The sequence below is a fragment of the Hipposideros armiger genome, unplaced genomic scaffold (genome assembly GCF_001890085.2).
Source record: "Hipposideros armiger isolate ML-2016 unplaced genomic scaffold, ASM189008v1 scaffold_23, whole genome shotgun sequence".
Classification (NCBI taxonomy): Eukaryota; Metazoa; Chordata; class Mammalia; order Chiroptera; family Hipposideridae; genus Hipposideros; species Hipposideros armiger.
In genome coordinates, this window is record NW_017731373.1 from 1,027,801 (window position 1) to 1,045,335 (window position 17,535).

Consider the following 17,535-nt stretch of genomic DNA (forward strand, 5'->3'; position numbering starts at 1 on the left):
TTTCTGCCAGGCCAGCTAATTTATCACAATGACAAGCTATGGGTCATATGCTTCCAGGAACAAGACACTGGAGTGTGTCATCTGATATACATCATACCACGAAGTACTTTCTTCTACTAAAATTCATTCATTCTTTCAGCAAACATTTTATGAGTCCCTACTATGTGCTAGGCACAGTATCACATACCGGGAGTCCAACCGATGGTAATATACAGTCCCTCTCTCAAAAAATTCATGGTGCAATGGAAGAGAGAAAGTCGACGGACAATTCTAGTATTAAATAAAAATATTTAATTGTTCCATTCATTTAACTGAGTTCTGTTTAGGCCTTCTACCCACTCCTATTCTATAAAGTCCTTCCTAAAGTCTTTTTATGTAGAAACAAAGAAGGCATTGGTCAAGAGAACAGATCAATATCAAGGCTGAGGATGAGAGATAGCCCCAGAAATGTCATCAATCTTTTCTGCGAAATGAAAACAAAACAAAAAAATGGGAACTACTTCTTGGTTACCAGGAATTTGCCCAATAATCTATAGACAGTATTTCTCAAACTGGTGTTCCTGTCTACTAGAAATCTACAGACATAATCTCGAGTTCTGGGAGCATTAAAAACTTTTGTGTTTTCACTTTAATGATCAAAATTGCTAATACTGAGGTAGGCATATTTTGGATAATGTGGATGACATTTATGAGTGAATATTGCCATGCAACTTTGGCTCCCATGTTTGCATTTACAAGACAGTTGATGCCAAGTGATGAGAGATAAACTTTCAAAGTGTAGATGCCTGGCCCTTAGTCATCATCAGGGCCTTGATGTTAAATATGATAGCAACAGCCCTTATCTGCCACTCACACACAATTCTCTTACCAATCAAAAACCCAAAAGTTTTATTTTGGGTATTATTTTGCATAGTGATAATGATGAAGTGAGGATAAGTTATATATATATATATATATATATATATATATATATATATATATATAACTATATATATATTTATATAGTTATATATATATTTATATACTTATATATATATTTATATAGTTTTATATATATATATATATATATATATATTGCCATAGGCTAAAGGGAAGACAAAATAAATGCACTTAAAAAATAAATGAGGCATTTTTACTAAAGCATGAAAGATGTCATAATTCACTCTAAGAGCAAAAGTTTTACAATGGTGTACAAATAGACAAGTTGGCAGTAGAATCATCACAGGGTGCATTTAATGATATATTTTTTCTTCAGCATTGCATTTGGGGGTGTATTATTCAATAAACTGGCTCATCAAAACAGTGAATCAGTAGACTAAAAATAAGCTATTTTTAAGAAGGAAAAATGATGGCCACAATAATACCACAGATGCACATGATGACCATTAGATGCAAAATCAAAACAATCAAGTCAAATGCAAGTGAAACAAAAAGCACAAATGTATCTTTCCACTGACAATGGTTTCAACATGGGTGATATGGCTTCTAAGAAACAAAATCTCGCATTAATATCATCAATGCAAATGTTATTGGTTTTTTAAGTTTTTACTTAATTTATATGTCTTTTGGTTTTTATAGTTCATAACAGCTGCAAGATAAGAAGTTTATGCATATTTATATTGCGCGCATTATGTTGCATTAAAATAAAAGTGGTTAAAATCAACATTGCTAGAGCTGCAGTATTTCCTTTTCCTTTTAGAATGGAAAATAGATTTGGGTCCTAACAAATTTCCATGAGTTCATTCAGGGCCTGAAATAACATAACAAGTTTAAGAAATAGTGTTAAAAATATTGTTAAAGATACGTGACTTATAAATTTATAGAGGTAGAAGGAAGCTGTGGCAGTCCTCTAATTTCTTTCTTTACTGCCTTTGCCTTAATGAAGAAATTCTATTCAGTTTTAGTGGTTTATAATGGGGATTGAGATTATATTCAAATAGCCTTCTATCCTTTGACCTCTCTCATGGGTATGTTTTTCTCTGCGCCCCTCAGAATACATTCCAGCACTTCCTCCATTGGACCTTCTCACAGGGCCACTCAGTTACAACTTAAGTTCCTCTTGAAACACGAGTTTCTTGAGGGCAAAACCCTCCCTTCCTCCTTTACCTTTGTGTTCCCCAAGTACTGACCACCATGCTGGGGACACAAGGAGTGCTCAGTAAAACACAAACCAGGCACTAGATCAGCTCATGCCAAAATAACAGATCTGGCTCCAGCATATTTATCCCTGAGTCCACTCAGTATTTGGAATCAAGTATCTTGCTATTTTTTTGTTGTGGCAGAGAAAAAGAGAATCCGAAAGCTGACATCAGATGGTTAACTAAAACAGAACCCACTGAGGGAAGTTCAAAGATGTAAAGAGGCACTCTCTTAATACAAAAATGTAACAACTCTTAGAACAAGAATGCTCAACTATATAGTGACAACCTCAGGAAAAAGTTGCTGGCTGCTGCTGTCTCTCAGATGCCCATCATATTTAGATTTCTGTAACCACTTCCTCCAAGGCACAAGAACCCCAGAAGATAAACTCGAGCAGATCATTTGAGGACAATAAACATAGTCTCAAGACCGGAATTCCCACACAAAATACTCTCATCGAAACCAACCAATATTTTGATGAAGTTAGAGAAGGGCACGTGATCAAAAACAATCAGAAGCAGCAATGCTTCTAAACCACAAAACTCTCTGGATTGCACACTCCGCACACACATGGTTCCTGCAGACAGTTCAGTAACACCTTCCAAAATACATTTGTTTTTAAAAACTGCTGAGGGCAATTTTAGAGAAATCCCTAGGGACATCTCTAATGGTAAATGTCAAGGAAGGAAAATTAGCATTGATCGTTCACACTTTTTATTGCAGTCATAGGGTATGGGTTTGACTTGAAGGATACAGCCAAGCAGTAAAGAGATCAATTTTTCTTTCTACTTCCCGTTATATAAGTTAGATTTGAAAATACAGGTCCATTCTGGTCACATGATTCTTATGAACACACAGAATTGACATTAACTAGTCATCTGTTTCAGGGCAAAAATTTGTTAAAAATAGATATAAATCGGCTTTTGCTAAGGATTTAAAGAATTACTTAACTCTGTCTTCTGGTTTCCTCATTTTGAAATAACCATAGTTATAGTGCCTGCCTCAAAGGGTTATGGGAAGAATTAAATGAACCAATGCAAATAAAATACTTAGCTTGGAGCCTATTACATGGCAGCACTCAATAATTTTTAGCTATTGAGTATATTATTAGATAGGCCTTATAATTATTTATTCCTTTTTTAATAGACAGTATAATTTTTTGAAAACAGCCAAACTAGATGCCTTGTGACTGACTCTTTATTCTGTTTCTGTTGTTGGCAAGTTGTCTTAATCATGCTGTTTACCTTGGTTAATTCCACAAATATTTATTGAATATTTCTATGATATGCAGTAGATAAAATACTGGCCTTTCTATAAAACTGAAATAATGCTGTAACAAAGAGATAACACATATGAAGACTTTATGTTTCTCATAAATAGATAGTGGGAAGCATTCTCAATAAAGCAAAATTCTATCTAAAGTAAAACCACTTTGGACTCTAAAAAAGGAGTTTAGTTATTACACACAAAAGAATCTGGTTATTTTAGTTATTACACACAAAAGACACCTGACTTAAAGCATTCTAACAGCTTGAACCCTATGCCCATCATTATTCTGAGGAATTAATATCTAGGGTATACTAGAATATATAAATATGGGATTTTATTTTCTTTTGAATTATACTTTATCATGCATTTGATAACACGTGTTTTAACTGAAAATATATTCAGGAATTGAAACTAAGTAATAACTTATTCAATGGGATGTAATAATAGTATCCATTTGTATGTAGCATACTATGTATGAAACAAGGAGATTTTAATTTTATCTGTTAATTTTTCTGAAGACAGTTTCCATGACTATTTAAATCCATTGAGACAGATAAAAAAGAAAAAAAAAAGCACATTATTAACATAGAAGGGATGCATATTTTGTTTGCTTTGTAAGAAATGCTTCTGATTTATTAACAACTTAGCTAATATATTTAAATACTATATATGTAAAAACAGGTTTCATTAAAAACCAGTTTGCACTATCATAAATGAGAATGCATTGTTTTCTATGATTTTAGAATGGCTCATTATTCTTTCGGGTTTGGGGAAAGCATTGAGGCTTGATTCAGTACTAATATTTTAATTGGGTCCACACTGTTTTCTTGATAAATGCAACAGAATATAGCAAAAATCAATAGTGAACAGACATACCTAAAACATGGTTATTCTTCATGCTAGAAAATGGTTTGCAAATGCTGTCTGAATTATTTGTTAGCAAAATAATGCAATACTTTGGAGAAATGTTCAATGGCTGAACGTGTTCATAATGTGGGAAATCTTCCGGAGATACAAGGAACTATATTTATGAAAAAACAATTTAACAAATATCTGGGTGTGATACTTTAAAAGAATCTTAACTAATTTTGGCTATGAGACTTCATCTTTTGGGCCTTTTTTAATCTTCAGTGATTGACTGTCCAGTTAACAGCTATGAGATTCCATGCATGTAAAATGTGGAAACTACACAAACATGATATGTATGTCAAAAACCTATATATAACTATGAATTAGCATGTCCATTAAAAAAAAAAACATGAGTAGCAATTATTCCTTTTACAGAAGTCATAGAACAGATGACAGGGGCTAAGAATCTGTGTTCCTTACAGTCTTATGTAGCAAAATCCCAAACCTCTCTCATTAGATCTACAAGATTAGTTGCTTGTGAAGGTGTTTTAATATGCCTTTGGATGGCTTTTGAGATGTTATCTCAATGGCACTGCCAGGGTGTTGTGATCCTCAGTAATTTCTGCTGAACTCTGAGCCAGAAGGCTCAGGTCTCTGTGTAGCATGCATCAGTCAGGACTGGTTTCATCGTGTACATGTAAAAGAATTTAGAGCAACGATTTCTGTAGGGAACAACACTAGAAAGCCTTTCCACACAGAAGTTAATCATGGAACTCAAGAGACCCTTCCTGTATTTTAACTATATCCACAAAATCACATAGTTCCATTTATACATACGATCAGTCTCAGGGACAGTGATGTGGAGAACAGAGTAAATTTATGGACAATTTACTTTAAACTGAATCTTTGTGATACCAGAAGGAAGAACACACTACTAAAATAATATGAATTTCTATGTTTTATGCTGGCTACTGCTTACATAGTACCTAGTGCTTTAAATAATTTATTTCATTTAATCTTCAAAAGGACCCTGCAAGCTAGAAATTCCCATTCTCATTTTACAGATGAAGAAATTATGACTTGGAGGGGCTAAATACTTCATTCAAAGCCACCTGACAAGTAAATTGCAGAGTCAGAATTCAAATTAGGTCTGTCTGACCACAACCCTGAACTCTTAAGATGTATATTCTACTGCTTCCTAAGAGTCATTATTAATGCTGGTCTCCCAGTGAGAGACAGACCAAGATTCTCCAGTGACTATTACTACGTGTTGTCAATAAATTATTTTAATCAGGTAGTTTTAAACATTCAATAATTATGCCTGTGTGGTCCAAAGGAAAATGATAGTTCCAATCCAAATTTCCTATTATCTCAATTTGGTACAACTAAGGTCAAAAGTGTGTCATGTTGGTTCCAGGCATCGAAGTGAGCAGTCAACAATTAGAAGACGATGAGAGAGAGCTAGGCAGGTCTTAACAGGAAACCTCAGAAGGCTCAGCAGAAGTACATTTATGCTATTTTGACCAAGTAGCCAGGTGTTAGCTGAGATTAATATTTCCAGCACAATATTAAATGTAGAAAAATTCATTTGCTAGAAAACAACAAGGAATAGGTTAGACATTTTGAGCCCTGGGGTTTGTTTTCTGAAAGCTAGCTTTTGGAAACTTTAATTTTTTATTTCAAAAACTTTGTATTGTTTGGGAGTTTCACAATGGCATGTGCTATTTTTAAAATGAAAAAAAAAAGTAAAGTTGAGCAATAACAAAATTCCAGGCTTTTAAAATAGGATGATGGGAAGAAATAGAAGGTTATAGTGTGTATTTACTTCTATTCTGGTGAAAGCTGAGACTTGTATCCATTTGTCTTTCGTGGCTCAGAATTTGACTTCCAAGTTACTAATTTACTAATGACAAAAAAAAAAAAAGGAATGGCCTAATTTTTACCAGAATGAAAAAAATTATCACAGGTTACATCCTCATGGCAAGGGAACTTATTTAAGAAGCACTTAAGGAGGACTCAACCTGGAGCCCAAAATAATTATTACTGATGCCTGGGGAAAGCTGGACTAGTAGGGAATAGATTTACCGGCTGGACCTAATAATAATCACACAAGAGGAGAAATTCTTAACTGTTAATTCAGTTTTATGACATTTAGATCCTTGTTCATAACACAATGCTGTACTAATACCAATACCAAAACTTTTATTGAATTTGTATTCATTACATTCACTTACAAAATACTGTTAAAAAGTTGTTTTTTAAAGAATATATTTGTCTTCTAATAAAGTATAAGAATATTCTATTTCATCTTTTGTGTTAATGTCATAGCATACAAAAAGCTTCTTAGAGATTACTATGTTTCAATGAGAACCAATAGTAAGTACATAGGAATCCACTGGGGACACTACCCCTTTGATGGTGATGGTACTGATGTTAGGATGTTGACTTTTCTGAGGAAATAAACCTCTTCTGAGATTAAAAAAAAGGAGGGCAACTTCTGAGAATTCACCTTTGCATAACAGATCAGGTTAGAGGGAGCAGTGATTTAAATACAGCAGTTGAAAGCAAAAGCCATGTCCCATTGCATGGAAACCACAGTCATTCTACAGGAAAAGATACACCAGTGGAGTGTCAGGAAGGGGAGCACTATATGGACACAAACTAAATAAAGTGCTTCCTATTGTCTGGTTTAGGAGGAATCACAAGCAAAGCAGGAAAAAACATAAAGTTAAGAGGCACACCTATTTGAATTTCCCGAGGGCTAACACTTTTTCCTCCTGATATTGCGGAGAACATAAGAAGGGATGTTTCTTTTAAGTGGCTGTGCTCCATGGATGAGGAAGAATGCATACAGAGCTACTCGGCTATTGAGAACTCTTGCTCAAGATGTGAATATAAGGTTCATAGTTCCCTTTGACACACAAGCAGTCTATGCCATGCAGTGATATTTCTTATCAAAAATATCACTGACACATGAGATTAAAGAACCCCAGCTGGTTCCCCACCCCTGCATTTGTGGGAATGCTTCTTACAAGGCAGCTTTTAACTATGTGAAACAGAATGTTCTCTTACATACACAAACTTCCCCATTATGTTGTTATGTTAAGGAAAACGCTTAACTACCAAAAACTTTTCAGAAAAGAAAAGTGCACTGTGATACATATTCTGTGTAAGAGGAATAGCACTATCTCATTGATTTAAGTTCCTGCTTCCTTCTACTTGTCATGACTGCATATGCTTTTTATGGTCAAATTCTGTAAACAGTCTTAGAAAGTGGAAATGAAAACTTATAAATTAGTTTTGGAATAAGATGGAAACTTATTTCAAAGCCTATCAAATGATTTCCTAGCAATTGATTACCATGTGAGATCTACCTTAGAAGAAAGTTTGTGCTTAACTGAGGACCGCGGGAATCATTAAAAAATAAACATCTTCAGCAATTTAGGAGATTTGAGACTTTAAAGAGACTAAAAAGCAGAAAGAAAAACAAAACTGGAAGCAACCAATGAGGTCTGCAGCTTTTCCCTCTGTTAGGATCTATTAAGGTCTGTCAAGTCATTAAAAAATAATGATAATGTCAGATGCCCTGTTCAGGTAGATTAAGTCATCTGATTTCTCTGATAGTGGAGATTTGAAGACATGTTAAATTGGTGTAAATAATAATGTGCAGAGCAAAAGTGAAACACTTCTTGAGTTTCCGCTTTCTTGTTCTTTTTTGTGGGGGATGGGGTACTATCAAGACAGATATTGACTAGGGGTGTGTGTGTGTGTGTGTGTGTGTGTGTGTGTGTGTGTGTGTGTGTGTGTGTGAGTTGGTAGAAAATAGAGTTTTCCTTATTTTGTNCTTGTTCTTTTTTGTGGGGGATGGGGTACTATCAAGATGTGTGTGTGTGTGTGGGGTGTGTGTGTGTGTGTGTGTGTGTGTGTGTGTGTGTGTGTTGTGGCTGGAGTTGGTAGAAAATAGAGTTTTCCTTATTTTGTAATTAGCAAAAAAGGAGGGCTTTTGTATGTTCATTTTGCTTTGTGGCTCAGAATCTCTAAGATCTCTCATTAGACAACTGAGGAGCTCATTTTTGTAGTTTTTATTAACTAAATATTCTTACACAATATTCTCCAAAGGACCACAAATTCCTGAGTGGATGCCATAATATACAAAACGATATTGTATAATTTTTATAATTTTTGTGATTTAGAACAGCATTCTTGTCAAGTTGGGGAAAGCACTGAGTTAGATGTTAACTAATGTGAAACTGGGATTTTCTGTATAAACAACATTTGTAATGTCATACTTGAAATTATATGTAGCATTAGCTTTCAGAAACTTTAGAAGGTAATAACAACTTTAAAGATATGAGAGACTGATGGAGGTGGGGGTGGTGAAATGGGTGAAGGGGGTCAAAAGGTACAAATTTCCAGTTATAAAATAAATAAGTCATGGGGATGTAATGTACAACATGGTGACTACAGTTAATAATACTGTGTTGCATATTTGAAATTTGCTGAGAGTATATCTTAAAAGTTCTAACCACAAAAAAAATTCTGTAACTGTGTATGGTGATAGATGTTAACTAGGTTTACTGTGGTGATCATTTGGCAGTATATACAAATATTGAATCATTATGTTGTACACTTGAAACTGAGATAATGTCATATTTCAATTATACCTCAATAAAAACAGATATGAGGGACTGAGAACATCATAAAAAGGATATTTGGTAATTTATTTTCAAATCAACAAATACACAAACACACACACACACACACACATATTCACTATCTGCAAAATGTTATTCTAAATAGTTGAGCAGTAAGGAGAAACAATGAAGAGTTGACTAACATCCTTATTTGTAAAGAGCTTATAATCTAATTGGAAATAAAGCATAAAGACCTGAAAAGTCTAATTAAAACACAAAAGTCTTATAACCAAAGTACGAAAGGCAACTTGATATATTACATAATTAATTATGAAATTAGTGTCTAGACAAGAACTTATTACACCTAGCTGTGCAATTGAAATTATATGGAGAGGTTTTTTAAAAATTAAACGCTTGAGCTCTCCCCTATGCCTGATTTAAATTTCTGGGCAGAGCATGGGAGAATAGGGGATATAAATTCAGAGAAGGGAGGGGAGCTGTGGGAGATGAGACCTGGCATTTTGTACTTTATAAAACTCCCCAGATAATCCTGATGAAAACAATTTGGAACAATTAGGTTGAGTAGTATTTGAGAAGCACTGCTGTGGATCAGGATGTCACCATTGGGCATATTTCTACCAGTAAAAGTGGCATGTAAACCAAATGGGCTTTGAATTAAGAGATTTTCAGCCTTAACTCATGGTTTTTCCATCTCCACTGAGACACTGAGGTAGAAAAATACTAGCCTACATTATGAGAGCAAGAGTCCACAATGGAGCTGAATGACTTCATGGAGGGGCCACTTGCATTGCGTTTTAAAGGAATGATCTTTCTTGCCCAATGAAGAAGAAGGAAAAAAATATGCCAGGGAAAAGGAACAGCATGTATTCAGGAAAGTAAAACGGGGCTTGAAGCATGATGCATTGAAGAGTTGTTTAGAAGAGAGGGTTCATGCAGGGTAATGCTGGGCTCTGGAGAGTATCAGATATTACTCCTTGGTTCCACTGTGTTTTTATTATGGAAAAATGTGAATACCAAGTCTAGGATTTTATAAATCTTGGTTCAATAAACTCTATGTTACTTTTGTTTACTCAAGCTATACTCAAAAAGATTAGTATCTTATTATTTTCATTAGAATTTGCACATCTAGGGTGTGTTCATGGCTGTGAAGTTTTGTTTCTTTTTCATACTCCTTGAAGAGGGTTCTAGGTTCTTCAGTCAAGTTTATTCAACCTTTGTACTTAATAGAAAAAAGCCAGGACTACAATGACCTGGTGTGGATGTCATAAAGTATTTGTGCACAAGATATCTTTGTTCAGGATGCCAGAAAGAAAGAGTGAATTTCCAAGAAGATTATCATTGTTACTGAAGATTCAATAGTTGGGGCTAACACCACTTGAACCAAACACCAATATTCCGGTTACCTGAGTGAGTGATTCCTGGTAAGATCAGGTTGACGTTCCTGTAGAATTTCAAAGATATTGGGTTGGCGCAGAAATGCAACGATCTTGTCATTGTAAGCTGAAAAATCAGAAAATATAACAATGTTTTAAAAATCTGTTATTAGTTTTGTGCATATAAATTCAAACTTGTAAAAACCCATTTTTCTGATTAATATTCTTAGTATTCAAAGTCAAAGTTTGGAACCACTACAAATGCTTAAAGAACCACTACCATGTTATATGAGTATTAGACTTAGAGTTATTAGGTGTGACTTACCTAAACACTCATTAAACTCATTTGATGAGCCATATCTGTCATCAAATTGCAAGACGAACTCACCAATAAGATTCTAGATATTGAATGTTTTAAGCTACTGCTTACCAAAATCAACTGTTAGAAATGGAAAACGATCTTCTGATTAAATATCAGCCATGCAAAGAGATAAAGAGGCAGAACAAGAGTCACCCAAACGCTGCAGTTGCCAGCAACAGCTACTATCAAAATGCAAAGGACAAACCATTCCTAAATTCTATGTGGAAATAAATGCCATTGAGCCACACATAGCTCTTTACCAAACCAACTATACCAATAGCAACAACACAATTAGCATCATCAACTATATACATAATACGTTAAAAGAAAAATTTATATCTTAGTCAAGCTAATGTCCACAGCAATTTTAAATATTTAATTAAAATTTATTAAGGGCTCTTTTAATACCTGTTTTTATCAAGAAAACTAATTTGTTTATTTAAGATGATTCATCTTGATTATATTGATTTATATATAATCAGAAATATAGATATACTTAAATCACAGAGCTGAATGTCTGAATTCTCAAACATCAGAAATCCTAGTTTAGTCGTCACTCTGGTGTTCATAAATATGATCAAGAAACATGCCTTACCTAAAGCAACAAATGATCAAACAAAAGAAATATAATTCTCCAGGCATTCGCCGATTCAAATTTGAATGCGTCATGCTGCCTATGCATATACATTTTAGTTAAATATGAACAAACTTAAAAAAAAATACTATTTGCTAACATGGAATCCAATCGTCAGACTTAAAGTTTCCGTAACTGCACATTTCAGCATATGTCAATAATAAAACCACCTTTATAACTGAAATTTTGTCAATGAGTTTTTACATTCCATCCACGATCACAGACTAGATAACCTTTTGAACAACTTTACAGTGCTTTAAAGTTTTATATACAGTATTTAGTATCCTCTTAGTAATGGCAGAATAAAAAATAGACTGCTTACAAGTACTTTGACCCAAGATTTTTTCTTATCCAGTGTTGATCAAACTTCTTTAGGCCATGGGCATTACATTTCATTTCATGATAAAGTGTTTCTTAAAACAGTAAAAATTTTAAAGTAAAAACAGACAAATGGAGAGCTTTTCAATGGAGACCCCATGTGGCCCCCCCCCCCACCAGTCTGTCCATTCCACCTGTTTTTAGGAACTTGGGGTTTGAAAACTGATCTACTTCAGCCTCATCATTTTAACATCTCAAGTTGTTCTTTAGGCCTATTTTCCCACAATCCTTTATCTTTATTTTATAATTTTGCTCCGATATTTGCTACAAAAACCCTTAAGAATGTGCCATCATTGCTTTCTTATTTTGTGAGGCTACTACAGTGTCACACATCATTGAAATGTCCCAAGCATCAATATATACTAAGTGTATGCTTGTGTAAATGCCTAATTTGAAATGAGCACATAACACAGTTGCCTTAACAACTTATTTAACTTCAACAATCTACTGCAATGGCTCTACTCAGAAAAGGGAGAGTGGTAGAAAAACAAATCTTATCCTATAGGATTTTATAAGACATAGGTGCTTTGAGATTCAAATCAATTTCTTAGGGATGATGGAAGAACTTCTCAGTACACGGCAAAAGTAGCAGGCTGACAACAGGGAAGCATCACCGCAGAACGCACGGTCCAAGCTGACATAAAAAGCAAAGATGAAGGTTTCTGGGAAGGGATGACATACCCACTGGAACCATGTCCTGGTACTGTGGCCTACTGACTGTATTGAACGTACTCGACGGCCTGGGGAGAACTGGTGGTCCTGCGTGTCGAGAATCTTCTCCGACCTGCAAACACAAGCATCGTTTAGGTTCTGCCCCAAGACTTGAGTACTTTGTATCAGCAACTCACGCTGAATTGTTCCAAATACTTGACAATGAGCATTGGTAAGTACCAGCTGAGCAGAACAGATGCCAGCTTTCTCAAAAGCTCTGCTTTAGTGGCTGAACTGAGTGGAAGGGCTGAGGCACCCAGGTCTTTGAGAAGGGCCAGGGCACTGACTATTTACCAAGTGGTAAAGGAATAGTTCCATAGATGTTTAAATTATTGGGCTTTAAGTGCTAAATAGCAGACCCGTTCATCAGGAATAACTTTGGGCCTTGACAGAACACAAACCTGCAACAATACAAGCGGAGAAAAGACCTGAGTGGCCCAAAACATATGGGGGCAGTGCCAGAACAGACCTGCTTTTGGCAATGGCCGGTCAAGAAAGTCCCTGTCTCAGCAGAGGACAGGACAAAGAGCAGCCATCTTCGTGTGAGCTTCTGAGTTGGTGTATTATCTCCTTAGAAACAATTTACATGCTCATTAGAGCACCCAGTATAACAGCTCTTTCTGGTTTGAAACTCCCACACCAGAGAGCTAATCATAGCAGGTGTGGAAGAGCTAAATAGGGTTGCCCTGACCTGAATTATTTATTGTAACTATTATAGACTTAGAAACTCATCCATACAAATAGATAAACAAAAATACCCATTCATATTCTTACCAGAAAACTCTAACTTTGCTTTAGCTTCTGTTTTAGCACTTCCCCCCATATTACAGAAATCTTTTAAGACATTAGAACAGTAGTATATGAGAGTAAGAGAACAAAAGGCAAAATAAAATAACATACTGGATTTCTAAGCTGGAATTTTAAAAATAGAGCTTCTTCTCCCATCCATTTAAACCTTTACCGTTTTATCATATTGCATCAGTTTGGCGTTTGATGGGGGGTTTTCTAAAAGCTCTAAAATTGGAAAGATCATCCCCACCCTACTCTGCCTGCTTAGGCTTCAAGAATGTTCTCACTCCTTCAAAGCGTAATTCAAACAGGCGCTCCTCGATGAAGCTTTCCCTTCCCTTCAAGCTGACATTAAATGTGACCTGCTCTGGGCTCCCACAGTATTTGGCGTACATTTACAAAGCAGCTGCCATTACTGACAGTTTTAAAGCATTTTTTTCACTCATATTTTCATTTATTTGTATTATGGTTAGTCTCATATTTTCTCTCCTTAATAAGAACACAGGAACATATGTTGTTTATTTATGTCACTCACACCAACCATCACTATTTCTACACTATCGGTACTTGGTATTAATTTGTTGGATGGAAGAGATACCAAACATTTCTACTACCTGGAATGTTTGCTAAATGAGTATAAGAAAAACTTGTGTAAGCAACTAAAAGCTTCTCTCTCTGCTTCTCTTGAGTGATTGGCTTTGTGGAATGAAGTCATCCACTCTGGGAGGAGATTCAATCATAAACTACACCTTGTTTGTCACTCACAGAACTGATCATGTCAGTACACCAACATATACTTTCCCTGCTGTCAGTATGCTGCTATGTGTCAACATTTCCCTGAACAGCCAAAGGTCCTCTCCTTGGCACCCCACTTCTTCAAACCAGGCTGCCAGACAGTGGGTGAGCCCTGACACATGTGCATATCATGGCAGGATATGCATGTTTCCAACAGCTGGGTCAGGAAGTATATGCCCCTCAAATGTTTACCAATGCTGGGGGCCAAATGCTGAGATGTTATGGGGTATCTCTGTTCCGCTGCTCGGTTTCCATCAATATAAAGAGAGATCTTCATTCACATTTTAACATGTACCTTAGGATCCCTCTCCCACAACAGGCTACTATGAGACCATGAAAATAACTGAAGTTCTGAGGCAGAGGGGTTAAAAGAAAACGTAAGGATAGTTACTAATCTGCCATACGCAGTTCTGACCAGACTGAACAGTCAGTTTCCTATCGTGATGATGAGATAAAGCAAATGGGTAAAGTATACTGGCCACGTGATCAAGTCAGGCAGGGCCCTAATTATGCTACACATCACGCACAAGGTCCAAAGATGAGAGGTCTGTTCTGCTTTAAACATGAATGCTGTTAGCATCAGCCAGTTCACCACTAATGGTTTATATGACAGCAAGGTAAAGATTTATTAGCTACTCATAAAACATAAATATTTTTGTACATACCTCATCCTGCAATAGATTTATATATCATTTTTATATGAGCTTCTCATGTATACTCGTCTATGTTTGCATCTACAACCAGCAAACACACATGATGCATTAGAGCAGTATGTAAACCATGAGGGGAAATTCCAAGAGTGGAATTTTGATGAATCAAATCCAGTTATTTATTGCATTCATATTTTTTTTCTTATAATAGAAGCTACAAAAATATTTGACCTACAATATAATACTGAAAATATGATATGCACATAGTTGTGGAAAAGGCATGCAGGAAAGAATCTTAATTAAATATGTCTAAGGGAATTTTTAGAACCAATGTATATTAAGTGATGAATCTATTCGAAGCATAAGTTCATATTTAGGATAAAACATTTTGATCTAAAACATTCCTTTGCTTTATTTAAGCTGCTAAAAATAGGGAAGCAGGAAGATATTCTTTTTTTTTCCCTTTAGTTTTTTTTGTTGTTTGTTTTTGGTTAGGCTATTAGAGAGCCCTCATGTGGTTACCACTGGTACTGCAAACTAACAAAGTAGAACACAGTAGAACTTTTGGTAATCCTTAATTCCCACCCATTTTCTCTGGGCAGTTAAGAGTAAATAAACTCTCAGATATATCCTAATTTTAAAGAATATTAGTGGGAATGTCACAATCCCATGACTTGTCCAATGATTTTAATCTAATCTACAACCCTCATTTAATAAACCTCCCTATAGCTTACCAAATTTTAGCCCACTAAAAGTTACATTCATTTCTTCCATGAAGCTGCCCTTAGGTGTGCAAAAGGGCTCATTGTCCTCTCTTGAACATTTTATTATAATATGGATTCTCTCACCATCTTAAGAATTTAAGAAAATCTCTAATATCTTCAATCTTCCTTCATATATCCTGCTTTTTAAATCTTCCTTCATATATCCTGCTTTTTAAAATTTGTCATTTAGGCTCTATGTATTTCCAAAGAAACCCTGTCAACGTTCCAACACTTTTCAGCCTCCAAATGATAATCTCTAAGTCAAACTAAGAACAACAAAACAAAAGAGTAATGAAGACCCAGACCCCCGNCATCCCCCCCATCCCCGCAGTCTCTACCAGCCCTGGGTCAGTTCCCAAGGCACGTGACTCACCTCGCCTGCGCTGTGGCTGCGCTGCCTCGTCAGGTGCTGCCGATGGACCAGTGCGCTTGTGGGTCGACTGCTCTGAAGTGGGAGCCGGGGATCAATGAAAGTGGTGGTACGGGAGTTGTGGTCGACAAAAAATGCCTAAGAAAGAATCCACTTGATCAAGTCAGTACATGCCACATACTTGTCTTCATTATCATTTCACACAATCAGGAAAAGACCCACTTTTGAGTATTGATCGACCTCCATTTTCTCCTAATTTTAAATCTTTGGGAAAACATCTCCTTGCCTCTTCTGGACAGACCAAACTGAGAAAGCCATGCTTAAACTGGATCCAGAATGAAGAAAGCAGGAAGGAACAGTATTCCTGGTTTTAGGAAATACTCTAAGAGATACTCATCAAAGATATGATCTTAGAAGTCATGTGAATGGATGTTTGGGCTTCTCTTAACTGATGCTCTTTAAGCGCTTACTGCTATCCATAGTTATTACACAGTTCTTCTGACCTGAAACTTCAAATATCGTTGACTTCTCTTTTCTTTCTCCTGTCCAGTCAGCTTCCAGGTCCTCCCCATTCCCCACTGTAGCGTCTCCTCTATACATCCCGTCTCAGCCTGAGTACCATGCCATTATTTCATGGGTTTTGCACATATTATTATATTAATATAAATTAGTATTAATAGTTTCTCAGTTGTTCCACATCTCTTCAACCTTATTCATTTAGCTGTCACTTCACTATCAAAATATGCTTTCTAAATGCTTTGATTATATCACCGTACTAATCCAAAGACTTTACTGGTTACCCATTATTTACAGAAAAAACATTCCACATTCCACTCTTTGGTCAGTTTTCCAAGACTTGAAAATTTCCTTCCTACTTGCCTTTCCAGTTTAGTCATCGATCACACAGCCACAAAAATTCTATCAGATACAATGACTCTGAGCAAACCACTTAAGTTCTCTGCGCTATACCTTTCTTATATAAACTTGTCTCCTCATTCATAATAAACATTTCTCCCCCATAATTTGAGAGGAGGGAGGAAACCATGTCTACCATGTTTACTGCAAAGTCCCTGGTGACAAGAAATCATGAATGAGCACCAACCACCTCCCTCAGTGTTGCAGTCAGGATTGCATGTGATATAGAGAAGCCTTTTTACAAATTCTTTTTGTTTGTTTAATTCTAAGCTCTACAGAAGTGTTATTTACCATTACCTTTAGGAGCCAAATGGTATAAGTTTTCAAAGTAAAATTCACTCAAGGTAATAATGAAGCCATGATCTCAAGGGCAATTAGAAAATACAAGTTTTCCATGATCAGATGAAGTAAATTAGGTCACCAAAGAAAAAAGAGAGTATTAGGAGAGCCAGGAGACTCATTACCTATATATCAAGTGTCAGGGCACATGATACATGCCAAATAGCCTAAGTGAAAAAGACTGACTTCTCAAACTGATGGAGTGCAGTTAACAAAATACCTTAAAGAACAGGAATGAATACATCTAGGCAAATCCCAGGGGCAGATGGTGTATTTCTGCTTATAAAAAAAAAAATCCCCTTCCCATTATGAAACAAAATGCTTATGCATATACATAATCAGCAAATGTGGCAAAATAATTTGTAGGTAGTTCCCAAACAGGAAAATAAGTGACTTCTTTGTGAAGAAATAACTTTGAACAGTAGATGCGCTAGATAACAAAGCAGAGAAATGGACAAATGTGAATCCTTGCCAATTCCTTCTTTCAATATTCCATTTCCAAGAAACAAAGACTGGATTAAATAGAAGTCTTGTAGGAGATGAT

General features: G+C 35.8%; 1 protein-coding gene across 3 annotated transcripts in view; it reads right to left on the reverse strand.

Annotated features, from left to right (window-relative positions):
* The window catches only part of HECW2 (HECT, C2 and WW domain containing E3 ubiquitin protein ligase 2), a 360,649-nt gene that overhangs the window by 55,040 nt on the left and 288,074 nt on the right, over positions 1 to 17,535 (reverse strand). For all 3 annotated transcript variants that reach the window (XM_019635678.1, XM_019635677.1, XM_019635680.1), the window contains 3 exons: positions 15,741 to 15,875; positions 12,340 to 12,442; positions 10,316 to 10,412 (listed from right to left, as the gene is read on the reverse strand). In XM_019635678.1, the coding sequence (XP_019491223.1) occupies positions 10,316 to 10,412; positions 12,340 to 12,442; positions 15,741 to 15,875 (335 nt within the window). The remainder of the gene's footprint in view (positions 1 to 10,315; positions 10,413 to 12,339; positions 12,443 to 15,740; positions 15,876 to 17,535) is intronic.